Source organism: Lepus europaeus, chromosome 6, assembly GCF_033115175.1.
Source record: "Lepus europaeus isolate LE1 chromosome 6, mLepTim1.pri, whole genome shotgun sequence".
Lineage (NCBI taxonomy): Eukaryota > Metazoa > Chordata > Mammalia > Lagomorpha > Leporidae > Lepus > Lepus europaeus.
In genome coordinates, this window is record NC_084832.1 from 80,990,978 (window position 1) to 81,015,642 (window position 24,665).

At 49.9% G+C, this 24,665-nt stretch overlaps 1 protein-coding gene across 1 annotated transcript; it reads right to left on the minus strand.

Annotated features, from left to right (window-relative positions):
• Positions 1-301: 301 nt before the first annotated feature.
• Positions 302-980, minus strand: LOC133762390 (large ribosomal subunit protein uL6-like). Its single transcript, XM_062195390.1, has one exon. The coding sequence runs from the start codon at positions 958-960 to the stop codon at positions 382-384; it is 579 nt and encodes a 192-aa protein (XP_062051374.1). The 5' UTR covers positions 961-980; the 3' UTR covers positions 302-381.
• Between the last annotated feature and the right edge of the window lie 23,685 nt (positions 981-24,665).

Below are 24,665 nucleotides of genomic sequence, written 5' to 3' on the forward strand. Positions count from 1 at the left end.
CCTGGTCTCCCATGCGGGTGCAGGGGCCCAAGCACTTGGACCATCTTCCACTGCCTTCTCGGGCCACAGCAGAGAGCTTGACCGGAAGAGGAGCAACTGGGACTAGAACCCGGTGCCCACATGGGATACCAGCACCTCAAGGTGGAGGATTAACCAAGTGAGCCACGGCGCCGGCTCTGTGAATCTGTCTTGCACTAAGTTTCTTATGAATAGTAGCTAATTCTTCAGTCCTCTTTACAACCTGAAGAGGAGGGTGCTCTTGTCATCATCATGTTTCTTTCTTTCTTTTTTTTTTCAAATCAATAGTCTTTTATTGCATTATTAAAATACCACAAGACACAATTTGGGTTCTTGTTTCTGCAGCCGGACAACTTTTAGGTCTTATTCATCAGCCTGCTGAACTGTTCCTTTTTCAGAGACATGGATACCATCCAAAAATTTTCTGATATCTTTATTTTTAACTGTTGTTGCCTGCTGAATCAAAGCAGCTGAATTTGAAACAAATTCAATATCATTTCCTTCAAGCACTAATTCATCTTTCTGGGCTTGAGACACTGAACAGGCAACACCTGGCTTCATCCGAACCCTTCGGATGTATTTTTCACCCAAGAAATTTCTGATTTCAACAAGAGACCCATTCTCTTGAATAACCACGTTGAAGGGGAAGTGAGCATACACAGACCTCATCTTGTAACGGAAGCCCAGTGTGACCCCCTTGATCATATTCTGTACATGACTACAGATCGTGCGAACAGTTGCCAGTTCCTTTCTATTTCCCCACCATTTGTCAACCCGAAGCCTCTTCTTTTTCTTTCCCAGGAGACTGAGTTCCACATTGATGTGATTGAAGTCCCTCCGCAGGGTTCCTCTGGGCCCCTTCACAATGACTGTGCACCCCTTCAGACTGATGTCGACATTTTCTGGGATGTCGACAGTCTGATTGCTGAGAATGGTCTTCATTCTCGCAGTAGATGCGGCAAAGAGCCATGTTTCATTTTACAGAGAAAGCTGAGGTGTACAGGGAGGTCGATTGAATTGCATGCAGTGTTATTACTTATTTATTATAATTTATTTTATCTGAAAGGCAGAGTTACAGAGAGAGAGGGAGAGGCAGCTATTCTATCCACTGCTTCACTCCCCAAACTGGAACTCCATCCTGGTCTCCCATGTGGGTGGAAAGTCTTTCGCTACTTTATCAGGTGCCTTAGCAGGGAGTTGGATGAGTAGTGGAGCAGCTGGGACTCCAATCAGCACTCAGATAGGATGCTGACATTGCAGGCAGAGGCTTAACCTGCTGTGCCACAACACTGGCCCCACTACACAGCATTAAGTGGCAGAATTGAGCAGGAGGCCCTGATATGCTGGCTTCAGAGCCCCTGCTGGTAACTGCAGTCCTTTGCACAGAGAGACAGTCTACATCTAAAATCTTTTCCCTGTCACAGCAGCTAACAGTGAAACTTGAACTTGATGCTTTCAAGGTCTCATACGGAACTAGTCTTTTAACTGCAATCTCCTTTCAGAAACCAGGTAGCACTTGCAGGGAGAGGGGAGGACATCCAGTCCTCTTGGACTTCAGACCCCTCAATGAAGCCAGGCACTGGATAGGCTGGGGTATGTGATGCCACTGCCCCTGGGTCTGGTGTCACAAGTTCTTAGAAAGCAGAGGATGAGTTGTGTCACTGCTCCTGCCAGTGACATCCAGGGATTTGCTAGACATGGTTGCTCTGAAGAGGCAGGCGCCATCTGTGATTGCAACTCAAACCCCACATGGATCTTCATCTAAAACACAGACAGGCTGTGGTGTTGGGTGAGGGGTCATGAGCAAACACTGACCACTGTGCCGTGTGCAGTGTTAGAGGAAACTGCTGCCATCACTTTTGTTACAAGACAGGCACAATAGTTCTGTGACTGTGAGCAAGCTGATCCTCTTCAAGCCTCAAGGTTTTCTTTTTAAAGATTTATTTATTTATTTGAAATGCAGAGAGAGAGAGAGAGAGAGAGAGAGAGAGAGAGTGAGAGAGCGAGAGAGTGAGAGAGCGCGCGCGTGAGAGAGAGAAAGCTCCCATCTGCTGATTTTACTCCCCAAATGGTTGCAATGGCTGGGGCTGGACCAGGCTGAAACCAGGAGCTTGGAACTCCATCCTGGTCTCCCACGTGGGTGGCAGGGGCCTAGTTACTTGGGGCATATTCTATAGCTTTCCCAGGTGCATTAGCAGGGAGTTGGGTTGGAAGTGGAGCAGCCGGGACTAAAACTGGTGCTCATATAGGATGCCCATGTTGCAGGCAGAGAGTTAACATGCTGTGTTACAACACTGTCCCAAAGTCTCAAGTCTTTTAAACAATTTATTTATTTGAAAGGCAGAATGAGAGAGATACGGAGATAGAGATAGAGACCTTCCATCCGCTGGTCCACCCCTCAGATACCCACAGCAACCAGGGGCCAGGTGGAAGCCAAGGATTCAGATACCCATTTGGGTCTCTCACGTGAGTGGCAGGGCCCCAAGCAATTGGACCATGGTCCACTGCCTTCCCAAGAACATTAGCATGAAGCTGGATCAAAAACAGAGTAGCCAAGACTCAAATCAATACTCTGATATGGGACGTGGGTATCCCAAGCAGCAGTTTAATCTACTGGGCCCCAACACCCACCCCAAGCCTCAGTATTCTAATCTAGAAAATGGGGACAATTTCAACACCTCCCTGTTGTGAAAGTTAAAACAGAGAATGGGCCGGCGCTGCGGATCAATAGGCTAATCCTCTGCCTTGTGGCGCCGGCACACCGGGTTCTAGTCCCGGTCGGGGCGCCGGATTCTGTCCTGGTTACCCCTCTTCCAGGCCAGCTCTTTGGATCAGCGCAGTGCGCAGGCCACAGTGAGCCGGCCGCGGCGGCCATTGGAGGGTGAACCAATGGCAAAGGAAGACCTTTCTCTCTGTCTCTCTCTCTCACTGTCCACTCTGCCTGTCAAAACAAAACAAACAAACAAACAAACAAAAACAAATAAACAAACAAAAACAGAGAATGCACACTGTGCTTCTCACAGGGCCCAGCATGAAGATGTACTCAGCATAGCTTAGTGATGCTAGCAACAATATAAACAAAAATCATACGATCCTGGTTCTCACCCTTCAGGGATCCTGGCAAATTGGAGGGGAAAACTTACTAGGCCCTGGTGTCCAGACTACACGAGTTGGAAGCTTTCTCTGTACATTCAGATTTTGGGTGGTACGCCCTACTTGGTAGCTTGCTGTCACCTACAGAAGGTAACAGAAGCAGTGTGTGTTTGCTGAAATCTTCCCGTGAGTCAATCCCAGTCTTCAAGACTCGCCCAGCTGTAAGTAAGGTTTGGTCTTGGAAATTACGGATGAGTGAGGGATTTCAGAGCTAGCAGGCTGAGACACCAGGGGCTTGTTATAAGCTATCTGACACTGAACACAGTTCTGCGCGCCAGAAGAGCTTAAGTAGATGTCTTCAGATGAAATGGGGAAGACAGTGTCCTGCAACTTAACTTTCTTCTTTTAAAGATTTATTTTATTTATTTCAAAGGGAATTACAGAGACCGAGGGAGATGAGGAGAGAGATAGCTTCCATCTGCCAGTTCACTCCCCAAATGGCTGCAAGGCCAGGGCTGGGCCAGGCTGAAGCCAGGAGCCAGGAGCTTCATCCAGGTCTTTCAGGTAGGTGCCAGGCCACCTTCTGCTGCTTTCTCAGGAGCATTAGCAGGCAGCAATATTCAAACTGGTGCCCACATGGGATGCCAGCATTGCAGGCAGTGGCTTAACCTGCTAAGCCACAGCACTGGTCCCAATTTTACTTCTTAGCTTTTCTTTTTCAACTCTCCAAAGCACCAAATCTTAAACTATAGTTTTTCTCATTTAGCAAAACTTTTTGATTTCTGAAATCTGTTTAAGCAGAGGCTGGCATTAAGAGAGCAAAGAGAAAAGTTAAGAAACAGTTATCAATCCTGCAGGACTGTTTGCTCATTTGGCTGTTGGAGCAATGTAGAGATCTGCCTTCTTTGGTCTTCAAGCCACATCCTCGCTCAGTCTCCTGTCCTGGCCTGGGGCGCCCACAGGCCAGCCTTTATCAGTCCGCTGGTGCTGCTTCACAGAAAATAGGTTGTCTTCATCTGACACCTACTGGCCAATCTGGTAGTTACATGCTGGTTACATATGTGAGGTCATATGTGTATCATGAAAAAATTATGCATGGATTTAAACTTTTTGGCACTCAAATAAATTCATCCTTTGATTTCAGTTTCCACAAACATTCTGAGCTATTCTCATATTTATAGCCTAACATGCACACACACCCAGTGTACGTTTTCAGTGTAAGAAATGGAATGTCCCGCTCTCATGGGCAGCCGTCCCGTCCCTCGGGCCCTGGAGGCTGGGAAGACGTGCCTCTCCTTGCTGGCATCACTGGCCTTTGTTTGTAGCCTGCAACAGGCAGCATCTTTCCATGTTTTTTTCCTGTTTTTGTCTCTTTCATTACCTCTTGCTCACTTTCCAACCTACCTCACAGCCAACATCTGGCCGTGGCATGTCTCTCTGCGATGCCACCCCCTGGGACAGAGCATGGTATTAGGATGGTGTAGGTCCTGAGCATAACGCTCCCTACAGACTCTGGAACCAACTGGATTTCTTTCTTTCTTTTTTTTTTAATTTTTTAATTTAATTTAATTTTTTTTATTTTTTGACAGGCAGAGTGGACAGTGGGAGAGAGACAGAGAGAAAGGTCTTCCTTTTGCCGTTGGTTCACCCTCCAATGGCCCCCGCAGTAGGCACGCTGCGGCCGGCGTACCGCGCTGATCCGATGGCAGGAGCCAGGTGCTTCTCCTGGTCTCCCATGGGATGCAGGGCCCAAGGACTTGGGCCATCCTCCACTGCACTCCCTGGCCACAGCAGAGAGCTGGCCTGGAAGAGGGCAACCGGGACAGAATCGGTGCCCCGACCGGGACTAGAACCCGGTGTGCCGGCGCCGCAAGGCGGAGGATTAGCCTAGTGAGCCACGGCGCCGGCCGATTTCTTTCTTTCTTTCTTTCTCTTCCTTCTTTCCTTCCTTCCTTCCTTCAGTCCTTCCTTCCTTCGCTCTCTTTTTCTTTCTTTTTTAATATTTATTTGAAAATCAGAGTGACAGAGAGAGAGAGAGACAGAGATCCTCCATTTGCTGGGTCACTCCCAAGATGGCTGCAATGGCCAAGTCTGGGCCAGGCCAAAACCAGGAGCCAGGAGCTTCATCCGGGTCTCCTGTGTGGGAGACCCAAGCACTGGGGCCATATTCCTCTGCTTTTCCCAGGCACATTAGTAAGGAGGTTAAGGAGGTGAATTGGAAGTGGAGCATCTGAGACACGAACTGGCTCCTAAATGGGATGCTGGCGCCACAGGCAGTGGCTCTACCTGCTATCCCACAATGCTGGCCCCCAACTCAGTTTCTTACCAACAATTAAACTCTGTCCAGGAAGACATTTCCAGAAAGGCTTCCAGGAACTTCCTGTAGTGGCTCACATTCCTGGGCTGGGGTTAAGTCCTCAGTTACTGAGGATCCCCAGCAGATGCTTTGGATACACTTATTTCTCTCTGGTAGCCTAAGTACCTGTGACCTACAGTTCCATTTTTTTTTTTTTTAATAAGGACAAGTTCACATATTGATTTGAATAGAGAAGAAGAGAGAGCAGGATAAGCAGTATGAGGGTTGTCTAGGGACTAGCCCTCATTAATTAATAATAAGAAGAATAGTGAAACTCAGGGACAGATGTTTGGTCCAGCAGTTAAAATGCTCCCATCCTGTATCAGAGTACCTGGGTTCAATCCCCAGCTCTGGATCTTGACTCCAGCTTCCTGCTCATGCAAACCCTGGGAGACAGCAGTGATGGCTCAAGTAGTTGGGTCTCTGTCACCCATGTGATGATGTAGGTTACATTCCCAGTTCCGGGCCTCAGCCTGGTCCAACCCTGTTGTTGGCATTTGGAGAGTGAAATAGCAGATAGGAGTGCCCTCTCTCTCTCTCTCTCTCTAGACTCTTTCTCCTTCGCCCTTTTGAAAAAAGAATTAGTTACTGATGAAAAGAATAAATCACAGCTACAAACACCAATGAGTGTCACAGAGATAAGGTAGAGTTAAAAACCTCACTCATTGCTGGGTATGTAATTGCATTTATATAAAATTCAAATTTGTGGTGCTAGAAATCAGCTCTACTTCTCATGGCTGGTTGAGAAGAGGGCCAGGAAATGCTCTGTATGGTCATCTGGCTTCAGCCTGGCCTAACCTTGACTGTTGTAGGCATTTGGGGAGTGAACCAAAGGATGGAAGATCTCTCTCTATGTCTCCCCATTTCCCCATAATTTTGCTTTTTAAATAAATAAATAAATATTTTGTAAAAGATGGGTGTTTTCAGATAGTAAAGTACATAAATCCTAAGAGAACCTTAGTGCCTGCTTACATCTGTATAACCAGAGAGAGAGAGAGAATGATGTCCCTAGTGGCATCTTAACCCATTGCACAACAATGCCTACCTCCACACCTGAAAATTTTAAAGCCAAAACCAAAACCAGCACCTTTTATGATCACCTAAAAGCTGGTCATGTGCTGGGGGCCTGGACAAAGTGAATATGAGAGCCAGCTCCTTGCTCCAGACTCCTGACTGGTCCTAGAAAAAGACTGGGCAGGCCCCAATGATACAAGTGTTAAGCTTCTGTTTGGGTGGGTAGGAAGAGGTGAGAAGACACAAATTATCAAGAGATAGCATTCTTGTCCTTTGGTCTTAAAATTAATTACATCTTTTCACAGTCACCACTTTTAAAAAAAGATTTATTTATTCATTTGAAAGACAGGGTGATGGGGATATGAGGAGAAAGAGGGATCTTCCATCTGCTGGTTTAATCCCCAAATGTAGCAATGGCCCAGATTGGGCCAGGCTGAAGCCCGAAGCCAAGAACTCCATTAGGGTCTCCCACACGGGTGGCAGGGGCCCAAGGACTTAGGTCATTTGTTGCCTACCCGGTCACGTTAGCAGGGAGCTAGATAGGAAGCAGAGCAGCTCGGCCCTGAACCGGCGCTCCAGCATGGGATGCCAGCACTGCAGGTGGCAGTTTAGCTCACTGCAACCAGCATGCTGGCCTCACAGTCACCAGTTTTTTTTTTTTTTTTTTTGACAGGCAGAGTGGATAGTGGGAGAGAGAGAGACAGAGAGAAAGGTCTTCCTTTTTGCCGTTGGTTCACCCTCCAATGGCCGCTGCGGCCGGCGCACAGCGCTGATCCGAAGCCAGGAGCCAGGTGCTTTTCCTGGTCTCCGATGCGGGTGCAGGGCCCAAGCACTTGGGCCATCCTCCACTGTACTCCCCGGCCATAGCAGAGAGCTGGCCTGGAAGAGGGGCAACTGGGACAGAATCTGGCGCCCCAACCGGGACTAGAACCCGGTGTGCCGGCGCCGCAAGGTGGAGGATTAGCCTGTTAAGCCACAGCGCCGGCCAAACAGTCACCAGTTTTTAACATGCCAGCCGGTTCTGCATCAGCCAGCGCATGGCTATCTTCATGGGTCTGAGGATTTCTGACTCAGGGACACGCACACTCTCGCGGGTGGCTCTCTCCCTGCCAGGAAGCACCTTGACCTTCACTTCCAACAGGAGCAGAGGAGAAGGCGCCACTCACAGCCTTTGAGCCTCGGGGACACTACCAGCTTCGCTTCTGATTGAGTGTGCATCAAGCTAAGCTTTGAGAGAATTGGCTCCAGGCATTTGGGGTTTGCCAAGTCTCATTTTCTGGGAATCGGAAGGCCTTGCAGTGGCCATGGAATATGCCAGAACTGTGCTGGCTTGGCAGGGGCCGGGCAGGCCAAGTTAGACAAGGAGGAGGCCTTGCACAGAGTCGTTTGTAACCTGCAGATGGTAACGTAAGCGTCCTTACCTCAGCGCTGGGGCTGCAGGGCATTGCTGTGCACGAGTTATGAGCTTTTTATTGGTGCTTCGGGATGACATTCTGAACGGCGTGTGCTTACTCATTTCTGGTTATCAGCAAGCTGTAATGTTTCAAACTGCCAGCGGACAGTCAGAGATAAACTTGAGCCAGCTTCAGACTGAGTGGCGCCCGGGACGTATTTCATGCTTTGTGGATTTTCTTTCTTTTTTTTTTTTTAAAATTGTAAGATGATACATAATTTTTTTTTTAAAACCTGGAAGTATTTATACAAGGTACAGAAAGAAAAAAAAATCCTCCAAATCTAAAAGCATGTGAATACTACTCAATGGCTGCTCTCTGCTTTTTTTTTTTTTTTTCTTCTTCTTCTTCTTCTCTGTGTTGGAGGACTGCAGTGATCTCCCAAAATGGTCAGTCCAGATTTGAGGGCGACTTGCACCCTGGAAGAGGCAAAAAAGGGCCATCAACACTCCTATCAGTTTCTCAAATATGCCATAGAGAGGTGCCCATGTGCAGGCTAAATTGCAAATGAAATTTCCTTTGAAATTCTCTCATACCCGCCATAAACGGTTCTGCAGAATAATTCATCTAAAGGTGCGCGTCTGAGAGCCATTGAGCTCCACAGGAAGGCCCCAACCCTGGGGCCTTGTACAGGACAAGGGTGGATCCCTGGTTGTGAGGAATTCTGAAGTCTTCCATTCGCCTGCAGAGATCCCACATGCTCTTTTAACATTAACAGATTGGTTCCAGCTCTGCACGGGGGAAACTCGAGTAGGATGTGGCTACAGAGGGGAGGGCCCTGCTTCAGGGGCACTTTTAATGCCCGACACTGACAAGGTGTTTGGGAAATGGGAAGTTTTGATGTCATTAATGGGACTGACTGGGACTTTGTAGAGTCTCTTCCTTTTATTCAATCCACCTGAAAACCTTGTTCCCCTATCCACTCAACACCAGGCTTAGAGTGTGGGGGGGCAGCCATTGTAGACACCTGCAGGCAGCAAGTCTGGGGGTGTCGATCAAACCTACGTACTCTCAAGCCTTTCACTCTGCCATGGAAGCCTACAGCTGCCTCGCAAGACTCTGGCATCAGCGGGCAGCAGGGGCTTCAGCCATGCTCAGCCCACCTGGTGGCCTGCTCTCAATTCATCAGCTGCTCTCTCTTTTGATTCCCAACAAGAAAGTGCAGCTGTGGGTGACTGCTGGAGAGAAAATAACTCTGGAGAAGGGCCTGCAATCACCTGCCTTTACCTTTTTTCCCCTCCTTTCCCTGAGTTCCTGGGGTAAAGCATGGTGGGGGAACAGGACAAATGGAAGAAGAGAGGGGCCAGTGTTGTGGTTCAGTGAGTTAAGCCATCACTTGCAATGCTGCCATCCTATGTGTCCCAGTGGCTCCACTTCCTATCCAGTGCCCTGCAATGCACCTGGGAAAGCAATGGAAGATGGCTCAAGTGCTTGGGCCCCTGTTACTCATGTATGAGACCAAGATGGAGTTCCTGGCTGCTGGCTTCAGCCTGGCCCAGCTTCAGCCATTGTGGCCACTGGGGGAGTGAACCAGCAGACCGAAGACTTCTCCCTCTGCTTTTCAAATGAATAAAATAGATCTTAAAAAATTAAAAATAAAAAAGAAATGGAAGAGAGTGGGAGGTGGCCAAGAAAGTGCTGTAAAGCTGCCTTCTTAACTGGACCTTAGCTGCTGGCTGTGGGATTTGGGCAGTGGGTTAGTGGATTGTGGCTCCCTCACAGAGTACACAAAGAAGGCCAACCTGGACCTTGAGCAGAGCTTGGCAGGGGCAATCGAGTGGTCCCTCTCCTGAGCAGCTGGGCTTGGGAGAGAGGACCCTGGGTGCCTGGGCCCACAGCTAGCAGCCCCTTGGCTACCTCCAGGAGCAGTTTCACCCCAAGTCTTGCAGCTCTGTTGCTCTGTCCCCACTGCCTATGTGGAGTAACTGTTCCAGGTCTTGCAAGGGAGAATTAGGGCTGATGAGTTCCCTCAGTGTAGGACGGCAGATGGAGCTGTGGCCCAGAGTCATCCTGAATCATAGGAGTTTAGTCAATCTCCTGCTCTCTGTCACCACCCTGATTGCCCACTGTGGACATTGGCCTGGCCTATAGCCAACAACTTTGAAGGCGCTTCCTCTGGCAGGAGGGTGAGGGTCAGGGGTCTATGTCATGGTCCCACTGGGCGGTAGCCCTGGTCCTGGGTGAGAGCTGCTGGCTTCCTGCCCCAGGGCTTGGCCACTGTGTGGGCAAAGCTGGCCGTGACCCTGGGAAAAGGCCTCTAAGTGTCTCTTCAGACCACTGTGGATACAAGTCTGAGTCTTTCCCAACTCACTGAAGAGGGCCATGAACATCCTGTCACAAACTCAGCCCCCTGTCTTCCCACCCAGCTCTGGAGTGGGTGTTTGGCCTAGTGGTTTAAGACACCTACATCCCATATCAGAGTATGTGGGTTTGATTCCCAGCTCCAGCTCCTGACTTGAGCTTCCTGCCAATGCTTACACCGGGAGGCAGCTCAAGTAATTGGGTTCCTGCCACCCACATGGGAGAACTGGATGGAATTCCTGCTTCTTGGCTTTGGCTAGGCCCAGTCCTGGCTATTGCAGGCATGTGAAGAGTGAACTAGCAGGTGGAAGATGTCTGTCTGTTTCTCTCTGTTTGCTTTTCTCTTGGATTAAATTTTTTTTAGGTTTAATTACTTTATTTGAGAGTTAGAGTTACAGACAGTTCGAGGGAGAGACAGAGAGAAAGGTCTTCCTTCTGTTGGTTCACTCCCCAAATGGCCACAACGGCTGGAGCTGTGCCCATCCGAAGCCAGGAGCCAGGCACTTCTTCCTGGTCTCCCACGTGGGTGCAGGGGCGCAAGCACTTGGGCCATCCTCCACTGCTTTCCCAGGCCATAGCAGAGAGCTGTACTGGAAGAGGAGCAACCGGGACTAGAACCGGCATAGCTCCATATGGGATGCTGGTGCCATGGCACTGGCCAGCCAAAAATATTTTTTTTTAAATAAAAAATCCAGCCCGTTGGAGGCAGCAGGGACTCACCAACAGTCTTGTTTTATTTAGTCTTTGTTGCTGAAAATGCAGGCAGGCACGGTGTGCCCAAACCTACTGTATACCTATGCATGGGTTACCCGTGGTCCTGTGTGGATGAGGTCGAGCTCCTTCCTTGGCACATCCCTGGGATCCTCTGACCCCAGAAACAGCCCAGGGATAAATGTGCCTGTTCCTGCTGACTGTCACACCTTATTTAATGTTTGTTATTCCAATGCGTCATTCAGATGATTTCTTTCATCCTGAGCTATTCAAGTGGCAAGCATTATTTCAGATGAAGCGGGTAATAAGCACGAGAATAAAAGTCGCTTGTCACCTCCCGCTCCAGAGATAACCCCTGTTCCTATTCTTCATGTTAGCCCCTCCCCCTCTTCTTCCACATTTTATGTTTTGATGGTGAGCAAAGAACCAGGGAAAGGTGGCATCCTGAGCCATTCAGAAAGGCAATTTAAATAGCTATGTGATGGTTTGCAAGCTTTAGTGCTCATAAGAATCACCTGGAGAGCTTGTAAAACACTTAGTCCCAGACAGGCCCTCAGGAGCTCTGCATTCCAGGGGGTGTAGAGAGATGTGGGCCAGCCCTCTCTAGCCCAGTTCCTTGGAACAGCTGGAGTGGCTGCCAGCCGACCCTGCAGTCCCCCCACCCCGGCTCATGGTCCATGACTTTTCCAGAAGGTCATGACCTTTCTCCTGGGGATCCAGCTAAGCCTTTGATATTGAGTTCATGTTCCAGGAATGGTGCAGAGGCAGGAGCTCTCCAAGGTCATGGTCTCTCCAGGAAGCTGCTGTGAACAAGTGGGTGTGGATGCTGGCACTGCCCCTTCCTGGCCGCATGGCCTTGACCCAGCCACTTCCCTGAGCGCCAGCTTCCTCACGGGTGACGTGAGCATGACCTTCTTGGGGCGGGGATCGAGTTGGAATGGGTGTCCATGGTAACTCATCTTGTTCCGGCCCACGGTTAAGTCCCAAGGAGTTACTGTTAAACTCATGTAGTGTGGACACTGAAGTCGGGCAGCCGATGATGGCTCTGTTTGCTCCATATTTATGTGTTTGCCAACCAGAAAGAATGGAAGAGCACCTGGCTCATGGGTTTGGGGGTGATAACCAGATGAAATAAGCAATGTGAAGTGTACAGTACAGATTGGGTATCCCTTATCCAAAATAATTGGGACCAGAATTTTTCACTTCTGGACTTTTCCCCCCAAGATTTTGCAATGTTTGCATATATGTGATGAGCTTGCAGATGGGACCCACACCTAAGCATGGAATTCATTTATGTTTCATATACATCATGTATATGTATAGCCTGAAAGTAACCTTTAAAAATTATTATTTGAAGGGGCTGGCACTGTGGCATAGTAGGCTAAGCCTCTGCCTTCTGCACCTGCATCCCATATGGGCACAGGTTCGTGTCCTGGATGCTCCTCTTCCAGTCTAGCTCTCTGCTTATTGTGTGGGAAAGCAGTAGAAGATGGCCCAAGTTCCTGGGACCCTGCACTTGCGTGGGAGACCCAGAAGAAACTCCTGGCTCCTTGCTTTGGATCAGCCCAACTCTAGCCATTGCTGCCATTTTGGGAATGAACTAGTGGATCAAAGACCCTTTTTCTCTGTCTTTCCCTCTCTTTCTCTATAACTCTACCTTTCAAATAAATAAATAAAATCTTGAAAAATAAAAAAAATTATTATTTGAAAGGCAGAGAGACAGAGAAAGAGAAATATACAGGCACACAGAACTCCCATCTGCTGGTTCATTCCCCAAGTGCCTATAATGGCTAGAGCTGGGTTGAGGTCTAATCCAGGAGCCAGGAACTCAATCCAGGTTACCTATATGGGTGGCAGGGACCCAACTACATGAGCCATCACTGCTGCCTCTCAGGGTCTACATTAGCAGGAAGCTGGAGTCAGAATCTGGAGCTAGGAATTGAACTCGGCATTCTTTTTTTTTGACAGGCAGAGTGGACAGTGAGAGAGAGAGACAGAGAGAAAGGTCTTCCTTTGTTGTTGGTTCACCCTCCAATGGCTGCCGCGGCCGGCTCGCTGCGGCTCGCGCACCGTGCTGATCCGAAGGCAGGAGCCAGGTGCTTCTCCTGGTCTCCCATGGGGTGCAGGGCCCAAGCACTTGGGCCATCCTCCACTGCACTCCCTGGCCACAGCAGAGAGCTGGCCTGGAAGAGGGGCAACCCTCAGAATCCGGCGCCCCGACCAGGACTAGAACCTGGTGTGCCGGCGCCGCTAGGTGGAGGATTAGCCTGCTGAGCCACGGTGCCGGCAAACTCGGCATTCTGATATGGGAAGTGGGTGTCCCAATCTAGTGTCTTAATTGCTAGGCCAAACATCTAGCCTTGAAAGTGAGTTTATACAATATCTTTAAATAATTTTATATATGAAACAAAATTTAATGGTATGAAATTTTCTACTTGTGGTGTCATTGGTGCTCAAAAAGTTCTAGATTTTGGAGTAGCTTGGATTTCAGATTTTTGGCTCTGGGGGTACTTAGCTTGTATAAGCTGAATCTGTATATTATATGAACAAGAAACACGCATTGTTCTTTTAACTGTTTAATAGCTTTGCTTCATGCTCCATCAGCCTGGGGCTCCACCAACAGTCTGAATTTTTTATTGTTCAAGATTCAAGCAAACTCACGTGAAAAGAGATTGGTTCAAGGCATGCCCTTGCAGCCAACACTGGATTCACTGGTTTACAATACCCTGTAGCTAAAACCACCTTTTTCTGGCTGGTGCTGGGCTTAGGTGAGTCTGCAGAGGAGAAGGGAGTGAGCAGGGTAGCTCCAGGCAGATGGCAGGGGCCAGAGGCGCGGTTCCTAGCAGCAGCTGCCAGGAGAGCTGAAGTGCAAATCTTCAGGCAGCAGGAAGCCGGGCAGAGGGCTTTGTGGAGCTCCCAGGGATCAAACCATGTTCCTCAGTGTGTAATCAACTCAGCAATGGCTGAGTTTGGTTTCTAAACACTCCCTCCACGTATCAAGACACACCTCGGCGAACTGATACTGGCTCTCCATGAACCTCAGCCCCACCTTTCTCCCTGGGCTTTGCAGGTAGGACCAGGCACAGGCAGAAGGTGGGCAGTTTGGCATCTCCAGGTGCAGGATCTCAGCAGAATGGAGTCTCCACCTCTCTAGGTCTTTCCTGCTCCCTCCAGGGCAGGGCCAGTCAGGACTGCCATTGTGACCCTGTTTTGCAAGTTGTTGGCTCCAGTGATTTGAAGGTTTATCAGTGAATGAAATGCTGCTGGGTCTTTTTATTGGGCCCAGGAGGCAAGGAATGATTTATGGAAACGAAGAAGGGAGGGTGCCACAGTCCACAGGCACATTCTGGCTCTCTCAGTGTCCTGACAGATTGGAGAAGGTGCAGCGGCACCCCGAGCCCAACACTGGGGTCTCGGCTGGTTGGTCAGAGAGTGACTGTGAGCAGATGACCTAACTCATTATCAGTCTAGTAAATGGACCTGCTGATCCTGCCTGGCTGGTCCAAGAGAACCAAGGGGGAGTACATGTCTGGCACGGTGGTTAAGATGCTGCTTGGGATGCTGCATCCCCTATTGGAGAGCCTGGATTCAATTCCTGGCTCCAGCTCCCAATTCTAGCTTTCTGCTAATGCAGACCTTAGGAGGCAGCAGTGATGGCTCAAATAGTTGGGTCTCTGCCTCCCGTGTGGGAGTCCTGGATTAAGTTCTGGGCTCCTGCCTTCAGCCTGGCCCAGCCTTGTCATCTTGGGGGATGAACCAGCAGATGGAAGATCTCTTTCTGCTTTTCTCTCTCCATACCTTTCAAATGAAAATGAAAGTAAATATATATATTTTTAAAAAAGAATAGACTAGTAGACAACTGTCCATTTAAGGAGTGATTCCCCTACCTTGTCTCACCACTACCACAAAGGAACATTTCTAAATAACTCATGGAGCTCTTTTTTTTTTTTCTTAAAGATTTCGTTTACTTGTTTGAAAGTCAGAGTTAGAGAGAGAGAGAAAGAGAGAGAGAGAGAGAGAGAGAGAGAGAGAGAGAGAGAGAGAGAATCTTCCATTCTCTTCTTCACTCTCCAGATGGCCACAATGACCCTGGCTGGGCCAGACAAAATCAGGAGGCAGGAACTCCTTCCAGGTCTCCCCAGCAATGGCAGGAGCCTAAGTACTGGAGCCATCCTCTGCTGCTTTCCCAGATGCATTAGCAGAGAGCTGGATGAGATGGAGCAGCCTGGATAGGAACCGGTGACCATATGGGATGCTGGCATTGCAGGCAGTGGCTTAACCCAGTCCACCCCAATGCTGACCCTGACCCATGGACTTCTACACTCTGTGCTGAGTATGCTGCACCAGAACATTCAGTGACTTTGAAATGTGCATTAAATAATGTTCAGGACTTCATTGATGGCTAAGGAAAGCAGCACATTATTGACCCAAACAAATTCTGTTAGTGAAGAAGACAGGATGGCTGGGCAGTGTGGCAGGAGCCAACTTCTCAGGGGACAGTCCAGCTTTCCAGGGGGATTTGGGCCACGGGATGTCCCCCCAGGTGGCAGGACTCAAACTGACTTCTTTTGACGCTGTCCTCCTCCCCAGAGCCTCCAAGCCAGAGAAAAAGTTTGAATTTTGTGTTACAGATCATACATTATTAGAATTAACTCCTTATCCTCTGGATGCTTTCAGGAGGAGGGAGAGCTTGGGAAATGTCTTTAAATAAGCTTAAGGGTCATACGTAACCTGCTGTATCTTAGGGTTTTATAGAAACCGGTTTAGTCTACAGGACAACCCTGTAAAACTGGAACCATTGCTATCCCCATTTTACAGACAAGAAAACTGAGTGCCAGGCAGACTCATCACACATCTCCCAATGGAGTGTCCTCTTGCTCCTTCTTTCTAAGCCTTCTCCCAGACTCTGTGGCTGGGAAACTATACTGGGATATCCCTCTCTCCCCAGCAGCAGCAGGGACAGGGATTCCGGCGCACTCATCAGTACTCTGCCTCTTGTCCACTTCCATGCCCCATGTCCTTTTGGCCTTGGTGACTCCTAATCCTGCCTGCCAGTGGTTCCCAAGGCTGTTGAGAGGAAGCAGGCCCCATGCCCACCCTGCAGACCACCAAGGATGGCTCTGAGCCCTCAAGTCCAGTTAATAAAAAAAGATGTAGAAGTGGAGATCTAGGGCTGTAGCCAGAGGCCAGGAGAGGCAGCCTTGCCACCTGAACTTCACAAGGGTTTCCTGAGAGCCAAGGGCAGCAGGAAACAGGGTGGAAACAGCCTAGACAAAAGGCAGGATGCTTCCAGATTTAAACAGCTGCTCCCTGGCAGCCCCAGCCAAAGCAGAGGGCTGGTCTGCTGCCATGCCTATGGGATGAGTGCCAGGGTGGGAAGCAGTCTTCAGGCTGGGTGCACATTGGAGAGGGATCCAACCCTGGCCCCTCTGTACCAGGTAGTGCCCATGTAGGGGTGCAGAAACACCCCCCACATACATACATACCACCCCCAGTGCACAGCCTAGGCAGAAAGAGGAGCCAGCCAAAGGAGCATCCTCTTAGGAGAGGGCCCAACTCCCCACCCAAGCTGTACCATGCTTCTGTTCTTCCTGACCTCCCCCAAGTGGGCTCTGAGGGGAAGCTTCCGGGAGCACCCAGGGGTCTCAGAACCTGTGGGCCTCACCAGCAAGTGAGGCCAGGCTCAAAAGGAAACAGGAGCCTCAGTTGGGAGGGCTAATATATTTAACCAATGCTTGTTGGGCAGCTGCCATGGCACAGTGCAGCCCTGGGTAGGGCAAAGGAGCCAGGCAGTCTCTGACTTCCAGGATAGGAGGAGGGCATGTTGTAGACACCACAAAAGAGGGTGCTGGCTGGTTCTCTCTGCTCCTGGGAGGCTGGGGACACCACAGATGCTTCCGGGAGAGTGGAGCAGGTGACTGGGCAGTGGCAATGTGGCCCATGGGACAGGTGGCCTGTTCCTGTGAGTCCACATTCCTGCAAGGGCTCCATTTACCCACCAAGATCACAGCAGCCTTCTGGCTTCTGGAACTTGATGAGGAAGGGCAAGGCATTTCTTAAACTGCCCCTGAAACTCCTGCCCATGACTCTGACAGCAGGTGTCACACTTGGATGAGTTACTCTACAGAAAAGGCACTTGCTTGCGTTCATTTTTAGCAAGAGCAAAACCAATTGAGCTGTATAAAACCAGGGCTTTGGGAACCTGGGGAGGAAGAGTCTTCCTACTCCTTCGATGGTACATTATTTCATGGCGGTCAGCACCAAGCTGGGAAACCAGCCAGACAGAGCCAGGAAGACGTGGGTAAGTGGGCACTAGCTTTCCAGGGTTGGGGGATGTGAGTGCACCCCATAGCAGATACACTGCCTAAGACATAGGATGTGGTGCCCACAGAGCATGGAGGCATCAGTAAAGGTGCAGTGGTGGGGACAGGTAAGGAGCAATCAACCTTGGGGTGATGAGGGTCCTCAAGATCCCCACCTGTCCAGGGGCCCTGGGGAGGGGTGGGTCCGGGGCTGTGCTTTACTCTAAGGTTGGGGTGAGGATTTCAGGGGGCCTGAGGTTCTTACAACTGGGAGGGTTCTCTTTGAGGAAAATAATATAGGGATGGTATTTGGCACAGTGGTCAAGATCCCACATCACATCAAGAAGTGCCTGGGCTCAAGTCTCTGTTCCACACCTTATTCACACTTCCTGCCAATGCAGACCCTGGGAGGTAGCAGGTGATGGCTCAAGTGGTTGAATCGCTGCCACCCACAGAGGAGACCTGGATGACTTCCAGCTCCTGGGCCTCTGGGATGGGAGTCTCTCTCTGTCTCACCTCTTTGAGGCATTTATCTCTCAGATGGCCCAGTTTCATGTGGTAGTATTCCATGTGCATATTTTTTTAAGATTTATTTACTTATTTGAAAGGCAGAATTACAGAGAGGCAGAGGCAGAGGCAGAGAGAGAGAGAGAGAGAGAGAGAGAGAGAGAGAATTGTCTTTCATCTGCTGGCTCACTCCTTAAATGGCCACAATGGCCAGAGCTGGGCTGATCTGAAGCCAGGAGCCAGGAGCTTCTTCCAGGTCTCCCATGTGGGTGCAGGTGCCCAAGAAATTGGCCATCTTCTACTGCTTTCCCAGGCCACAGAAGGGAGTTGGATCAGAAGTGGAGCAGCTGGGACTTGAACCAGTGCCCATATGGGATGCCGGCACTTCAGGCAGCGTCTTCACCCACTGCACCACAGCCCCAGCTCCTGTGTGCAGCTTTTATTCCTTGAGTGCGTAGGTTGTACCTCATTTGAGAACCTTCACCTATGTTTATTGAATGAATGAATCTCTTTTTTGATCAAGGAAAATGTCAGTGCTCAGAGAGATCAAGCAATTTGCCTGAAGTCACCTAGCTGGTAAGTGGCAGAGTCAGAACTAGAACTGAGACTTGAGAAGTCAGGCCAACATCACCTTCTACAAATCCAATGTTCCCAGGAGCTGTGGTGCTGCCTCTGATTCAGTCTGATGGGCCAGTTCAAGGATGGTTCAAGCCTTTGCACTCTCCTCATCCCTTATGACTTCATGACCTTTGGGGAAAGGTTGCAGACAGCAGTGTAGACACTATAATCAGATCATCCAGTGCTGCTCAGCTTGAGATCAGGAAGGTGGAGGGGGGTGGGGAGGAGCAGAAAGTAGTTGGACAGAGGTTTGGGCTTTCTCTTCAAATTTTTGTCATCACTGTCTCCCATTACTGTGGGTCTCATGCAATGTGACTTTGCATTTGCATATGTGTGTACATGAGAATACTTATATTTAAACCTTTTAGTGTAAAAATTTTTCACAAAAGCAGACCAATGGGCTGGTGCTGTGGTGTAGTGGGTAAAGCCACCGCCTGCCATGCTGGCCTTTCATATGGATACCGGTTTGAATCCTGCCTGCTCTACTTCTGATCCAGCTCTCTGCTAATGGCTTGGGAAAGCAGTAGAAGATGGCCCAAGTCCTTAGGTCCTTGCACTCACATGGCAGACCCAGAAGAAGCTCCTGGCTCCTGGCTTCGGATCAGCCCAACTCCTCAGTGTGGCCATTTGGGGAGTGAACAAGTGGATAAAAGATTCTCTCTCTCCCTTTCCCTTTCCCTCTTCCTCTCCCTCTCTCCCTCTACTCTCTCTCTCTCTCTCTCCCTCTCTCTCTTTCTGCATCTGCCTCTCTATAACTCTGCTTTCAAATAAATAAATAAATCAATCTTAAAAAAAGAAACAGCAGCAGATGGTACAGTGAGTCTCTGCATGCCATCACCCAGCTATGACAGGCACCAGCATTCTTCCACACTCTAGTCTGCAAGCTTGTAGCCCTGGTTGTCATTTACCACTGTGTCCTTACACCTGCAATTACTGTAAACTAGTCACTGGATCTAGCAGCTTGGGCGGGTTTGGTTTCCTTTTGCTTGTCAAGAATGCTCACTTGACAGGTGGTGGTGTTATTCCCATCAGAAGCACATAAAGCTGTTGGATGCTGTGAAGTGGCTCAGTGCCATCATCCAATTTGAAGTGGGAGAGCCAGCTCTCCCACAGACATGGGAGATGGGGAGGTTTTACTTTCGGCGGTGTCTTGACAGAGGGCATGGATGAATTAGCTAATGAAGGGACAGAAAGCACACAGCTCAGTGACAGGCCTCCTGGAGTAGGAAGATCCCAGAATCTGGTGCCACATCGCTGGAGACAGGACATGGATATTCAGTAACATCTGGGATTCATCTGAGTCACTTGTGATGGGGGTGCCATGGCAACCAGGACCAGTGGTTTGCAAGGAAGCATCCCAGCTCCTTTCCTCTGAGAAGCACATGGGAAGTGTTGGAAGAGCTGTAGCTTCAGTTGTAGTTGGGCATAATGCTTCTGACCGTAGTTTTCAGTGGGGAGGTGGAGGACAGCGGGGTGACAGATGCTGCCAGAGTGCCCGTGGGTTGGGACTGTCAATGGGAGGGAAGACATTGTGTAGCTCAACAGAAAGTGCAGGAACCAGGGCTGAGATGGCTCATGGTGCCATCTGGGTCCTCTCCAACCACACATCCTTGATTGAGTCACTTCTTTGCACCTTCACTTCTGTCTACACATTGTGGGGACCCCCAGTAGTCCCCAGCTGACCTCGTGGTTTCCTAGAATACAGAAAGGCTTTAGAGATGCTTCATCTGTAGTTTTTATTATATTCCCCCCACTCCTCTAGATTGGCCTTGCCTCCCTGCAAGAGAATTCTCTTCAACTCTGTGCTAGACATCACAATAACACCCACATAGCATGGTCTTGGCCACCTCCATGGTCTAAATAGAAGCGTAAGTTCCACATTGGAAGTGGTCTCAGGGTTGCACAAGAAAATTGCTGCAGAATTCCATGGCAAAAGAAAGTTGCTGGAGAATTTCATGGCAAGGTGAGAAAGCACTAAAAAAAAAAAAAAAAAAAAAAAAATCAAGTCCCACTGAAAATCCTTTCCCAGTCCCCACAGAGCTGAGCGGCCTTCAGTGTCTCAGGACTTGCCAGACCGTAAAGATAAGCCATAAGCCTGGCTCTTCTTGGAAAGGCTTATCAGGCAGGTTGGGGGGCAGACGCAGCCTCCCAGGAAAACGCCCCCATTGGCGTCTTTCCCTTGGGTTTTACCTGGCTCACTCCCTGTGATGTCAGTTCCTCTGTTCCCATGAGGGAGGAGAATGGCCCAGGGTGCTGGGCGTTGGAAAGAGCCCGCCCTGATGAAGCAGGAAGCGTTTGCCCAGGAGTCGGGCGCCACAGCTGGGCTCCTCCCCAGGCCTCTGCACTTGAGATACTTCAGGGAAACTTTCCCATTATCACTGTGACCTCCAGGGCCCCCGGGCGGCCAGTTAATCATTACCCGGGCAGGGCTGTATTCTGTGGCTCTCCGGCCTGGTTGGGTTTATTACTGGCCAAGGGGCCTTGGCTGGTGTTTGGATTGCTCACTGATAGGCACCCCTTTGGCTCTAGTTCAGCCCTCCCTGGATCCAGCAGTCAGGCCCCTCTTGGGAAACTGGAGTATCTGGATTGTTCCCACCTCCTGCCCCTCTTTACTGAGAGGCCTTGGCACCAAGCCCCGCTTTCTCAGAACTCCCCACCAAATCTCCATCAGGAGAGACCCCTGCAATGAAGCTGGAGTCGAGGAGGCCCAGGCACCCAGCAGCTATCCTCAGAAGGACAAAGAGACCAAGAAGTCACGGCCGCATTCCCAGGGACTCCATGCCCTGGTCTCGGCAGCTGGGATCTGTTCGGAAATCCTCTCTTCCTCATGGATTCTCCCTCTGTGTGTCCACACAGGCACTGAGATAAGCCAGAGTCACTCAATGCATGCGTGGAGAAAGCACGGTGACTTCTCCCAGAAGCATCAATGAGTTTTCACAGAAGAGTCCTTAGCAATGAATGCAGCAGAAGGTTCCAGTCCACACAATGGCCCTTGAACTTACCCAGGTCTTGCAGGAAAGCGCTGGCCCTGACGAAGTCACGGTGCACAGAATGTGCTGTGTCCACATGCCAGGACTTCCCTGGCCCTCCAAGCTCCTTCTCGTCTCATACCCCGTTCCATGGGGACCCTGCCCCTCACTGGCCCCACTGCCTGCTTTCCCAGAACCTCCTCCCCAGCTGGCCATTCCTTGCACCCTAACCTTGCAGCCGATCCAGGCTACAGGGGAGTATCCAGGATGAGGGCCCCTTGTGGCTATAGCCCAGGGCTCAGGGCTGGTGGCCGCTCCACCAACATCAGTCTCTACATGTGTTCGGGTCGGAGGTGACTCTTTGTCCTCCCTGAGGTTAGCAGACTGAGGCTGGGTCTCTGCTCTCCTTCATGCATTCCAGGAAGCACAGGGCACGTTTTCAAGTACAGGGATGGTGCTGAGCCCACATCAGTTTCTGGGCAAAACCACGCTGGGGCCAGTGTTGGACTTTGTGGAGCATGAGAGGAGAAGTTTTTGTTGCCCTCCATCCTGTGTGCATTGAAGGGACAGTGGCTCCACCAGTGCAGGAGCCCACAGCTCCCTCACCACCCTCATTGTCCATGGAGGGCAAGCCCCCCTCCCTTTTTAAGATTTATTTATTTATTTTAAAGTCAGAGTTACACACACACACGCGAGAAAAAGAGAGAGAGAGAGAGATAGAGAGAGAGAGAGAGAGGTCATCCATCGGCCGGTTCACTACCCAAATGGCTGCAACGGCCAGAGCTGGGCTGATCTGAAGCCAGGAGCCAGGAGCTTCTTCCAGGACTCCCATGTGGGTGCAGGAGCCCAAGGACTTGGGCCATCCTCTGTTGCTTTCCCAGGCCATAGCAGAGAGCTGGATTGGAAGTGGAGCAGCCGGGACTTGAATTGGTGCCCATATGGGATGCCAGCACTGCTTATATGGTTGGCGGCTTTGCTCACCATGCCACAGCTCCGGCAGGCAAGCACTTTTGGGTACAAACCTCAGCTCTGGGCTCACTGTGTGGATGCAGAAGATAGCAAGAGGGATGGGCCAGGCATGGTTCTCTTGGGCGTACCTCCTTTTTCTTCCTTTCTTTTCATCCCATCCAAACTATATCCATTGCCCTGTGCCACCAGCCAGTGTTAGCTCAGTTGTCAGGAATACAAAGGAGTCGTATAGGAAGGCTCAGAGAGAACCCACCCCAGAGAGAGCACAGGCATTTGAGGAGGGCCGTAGGTCCCTGGAGACAGGGCAGGTGCAGGGAGCATAGCTTCCGAGGTAGCCCTGTGGACTTGAATGTGATGGGTACTCAGCTGGCTTCCTTAGGAGATAAGAGAAAAGACGGCTGTGTTGAGTACAGAAAGGACCAGCTGTAAGGCACCAGGGCCCAGCCTCCAGCAATGCCAGAACTGTGACCTTGGCCATGACACGAGTAAGCAGAGGAGGGGGTGATAGCAGCGAGAAGCACGTCCTCCTCTAGGTTGGGTGAGAAGTGTCAGATACAGACTGGAGCAGGGGGCCTCTGCCTCCTTCTACCCCCAAGTTCCTGTGGAGGGGTGCAGGGAATGGCACTGATACAGAGTTCCCTGGAAGTCCCATGAAGGCAGTGCTTTTGTGGCAGCTCCCTCCTATGCCTTTCCTCCTGGGCTTTCTGTCCAAGCTTGATGAACCAAGGAGAATTTGTCATTACAAATGATGCTTGCTTCCTCCCTTTTATTACACAGTTGATAGCATTAGTTCCTCTGTGATTTCTTTTACTACCTTCCATTTTTATTAATCCTGTGGCTGTCTGTGATAATGATCTCATAAAAAAGTAACTGGATAAACTGTTGCTGGGAGGCCCTGTTGGCACCTTAGATGAGGTCTCTCTGCTCCTGGGAGTAAGGAGGTGCAGGGTGCAAGTGCAGGGGCTCATTAATATGTTGCCATCACCCCGGAATTTTTTTGACAATGGTACATACCCTGCGACAGACAGTTGCGGTGCTTTGCAGTGGTGTGAGCCAAGATAAGGCTTCTCTGTGACCATAAACTTGACAAAGGGTTTCAAGGCAGATGTAGTTGGTGGGGAAGGAACCAGAGGAGAGGTATCTGTGGAGATGCTGGGAGACCTGTGTGCCCACAGAGAATCTGAACAAGTGAAGCTGGAGGAATCCACTGATCAGTCTCACCTGACAGCCTAGGAAAAGGGAGACAAGGGAGACAGCACCTCCATCAGAGATTGTCCCTGGGAAGCCCATGTGGTCCCTATCATCACCTTGACCATTCACTTTTCCTTTTTTTTTAAGATTTATTTATTTATTTGGAAGACAGAGTTACAGAGAGGCAGAGAGAGAGAGAGAGAGAGAGAGAGAGAGAGAGAGAGAGAGAGAAGAGAGAAAGAGAGAGAGAGATCGACCATCTGCTGGTTCACTCTCTAGATGGCTGCAACAGCCAGCATTGGACCAGGCTGAAGCCAGGAGCTTCTTCTGGACCTCACACGTGGGTGCAGGGATGCAAGCACATGGGCCATCTTCTGCTGCTTTCCCAGGTACATTAACGGGGAGCTGGCTCCTCACCTTCCTCATATAAGCACAGAAAGATCTATTTTCTTCTTTTCATTTTAGCATCCCTCCTCCCCAGCCAGCCACGCCAGCTGGACCTTCAAGAAGACTGCAGGGGCTTCCCTAACTCTGGAGTCCTTCCCACAGCGGGAGCACAGATTGCAGTCTTCCTTGCTCCAAGAGCAGATGCTGGGACCTGGGGCCTCTGGTCCCCATCTGGGGGCCCATAGTTAGCTTTGTGTTTGGTCCACTGTCCACTCAGTTAATGGGTTTAAGTTGGGCTGGACCAGGCCAAAGGCAGGAGCCTGGAACTCCATCCTGTTCTTCTACATAGGTGGCAGGGGTCATCTTCTACTTCCTTCCCAGGAAGACTAGCAGAGAGCTGGATCAGAAACAGAGCAGTTAGGAGTCTAACTGGTACTCTGATACTGGATGCTGGCATCGCAAGTGATGGCTTAAGCCGCTGTGCCACAATGCTTGCCCCTATGGTCATATTTTTTTTTAAAAGCCACCCTTTTCCCTGGACACTTGTTCATTTTTTTCCTTAACAAAAAGTGAAGTGAAACTGACACTATGAGAAACAATGACTTGATCAGCCCTTGTCCTGAATGTCGAGGAACAGCTTACTATTTTATTCTTTTTAGTATTTTCTTTTTCTACTTAATACCATTGGTTGAACTCTTTAATTAACACACAATTATTCTTAGGAGTTTAAATCCAACTGAAAATTGATCCCTTTTAAAAATAAGAGTGGGAATAAGAG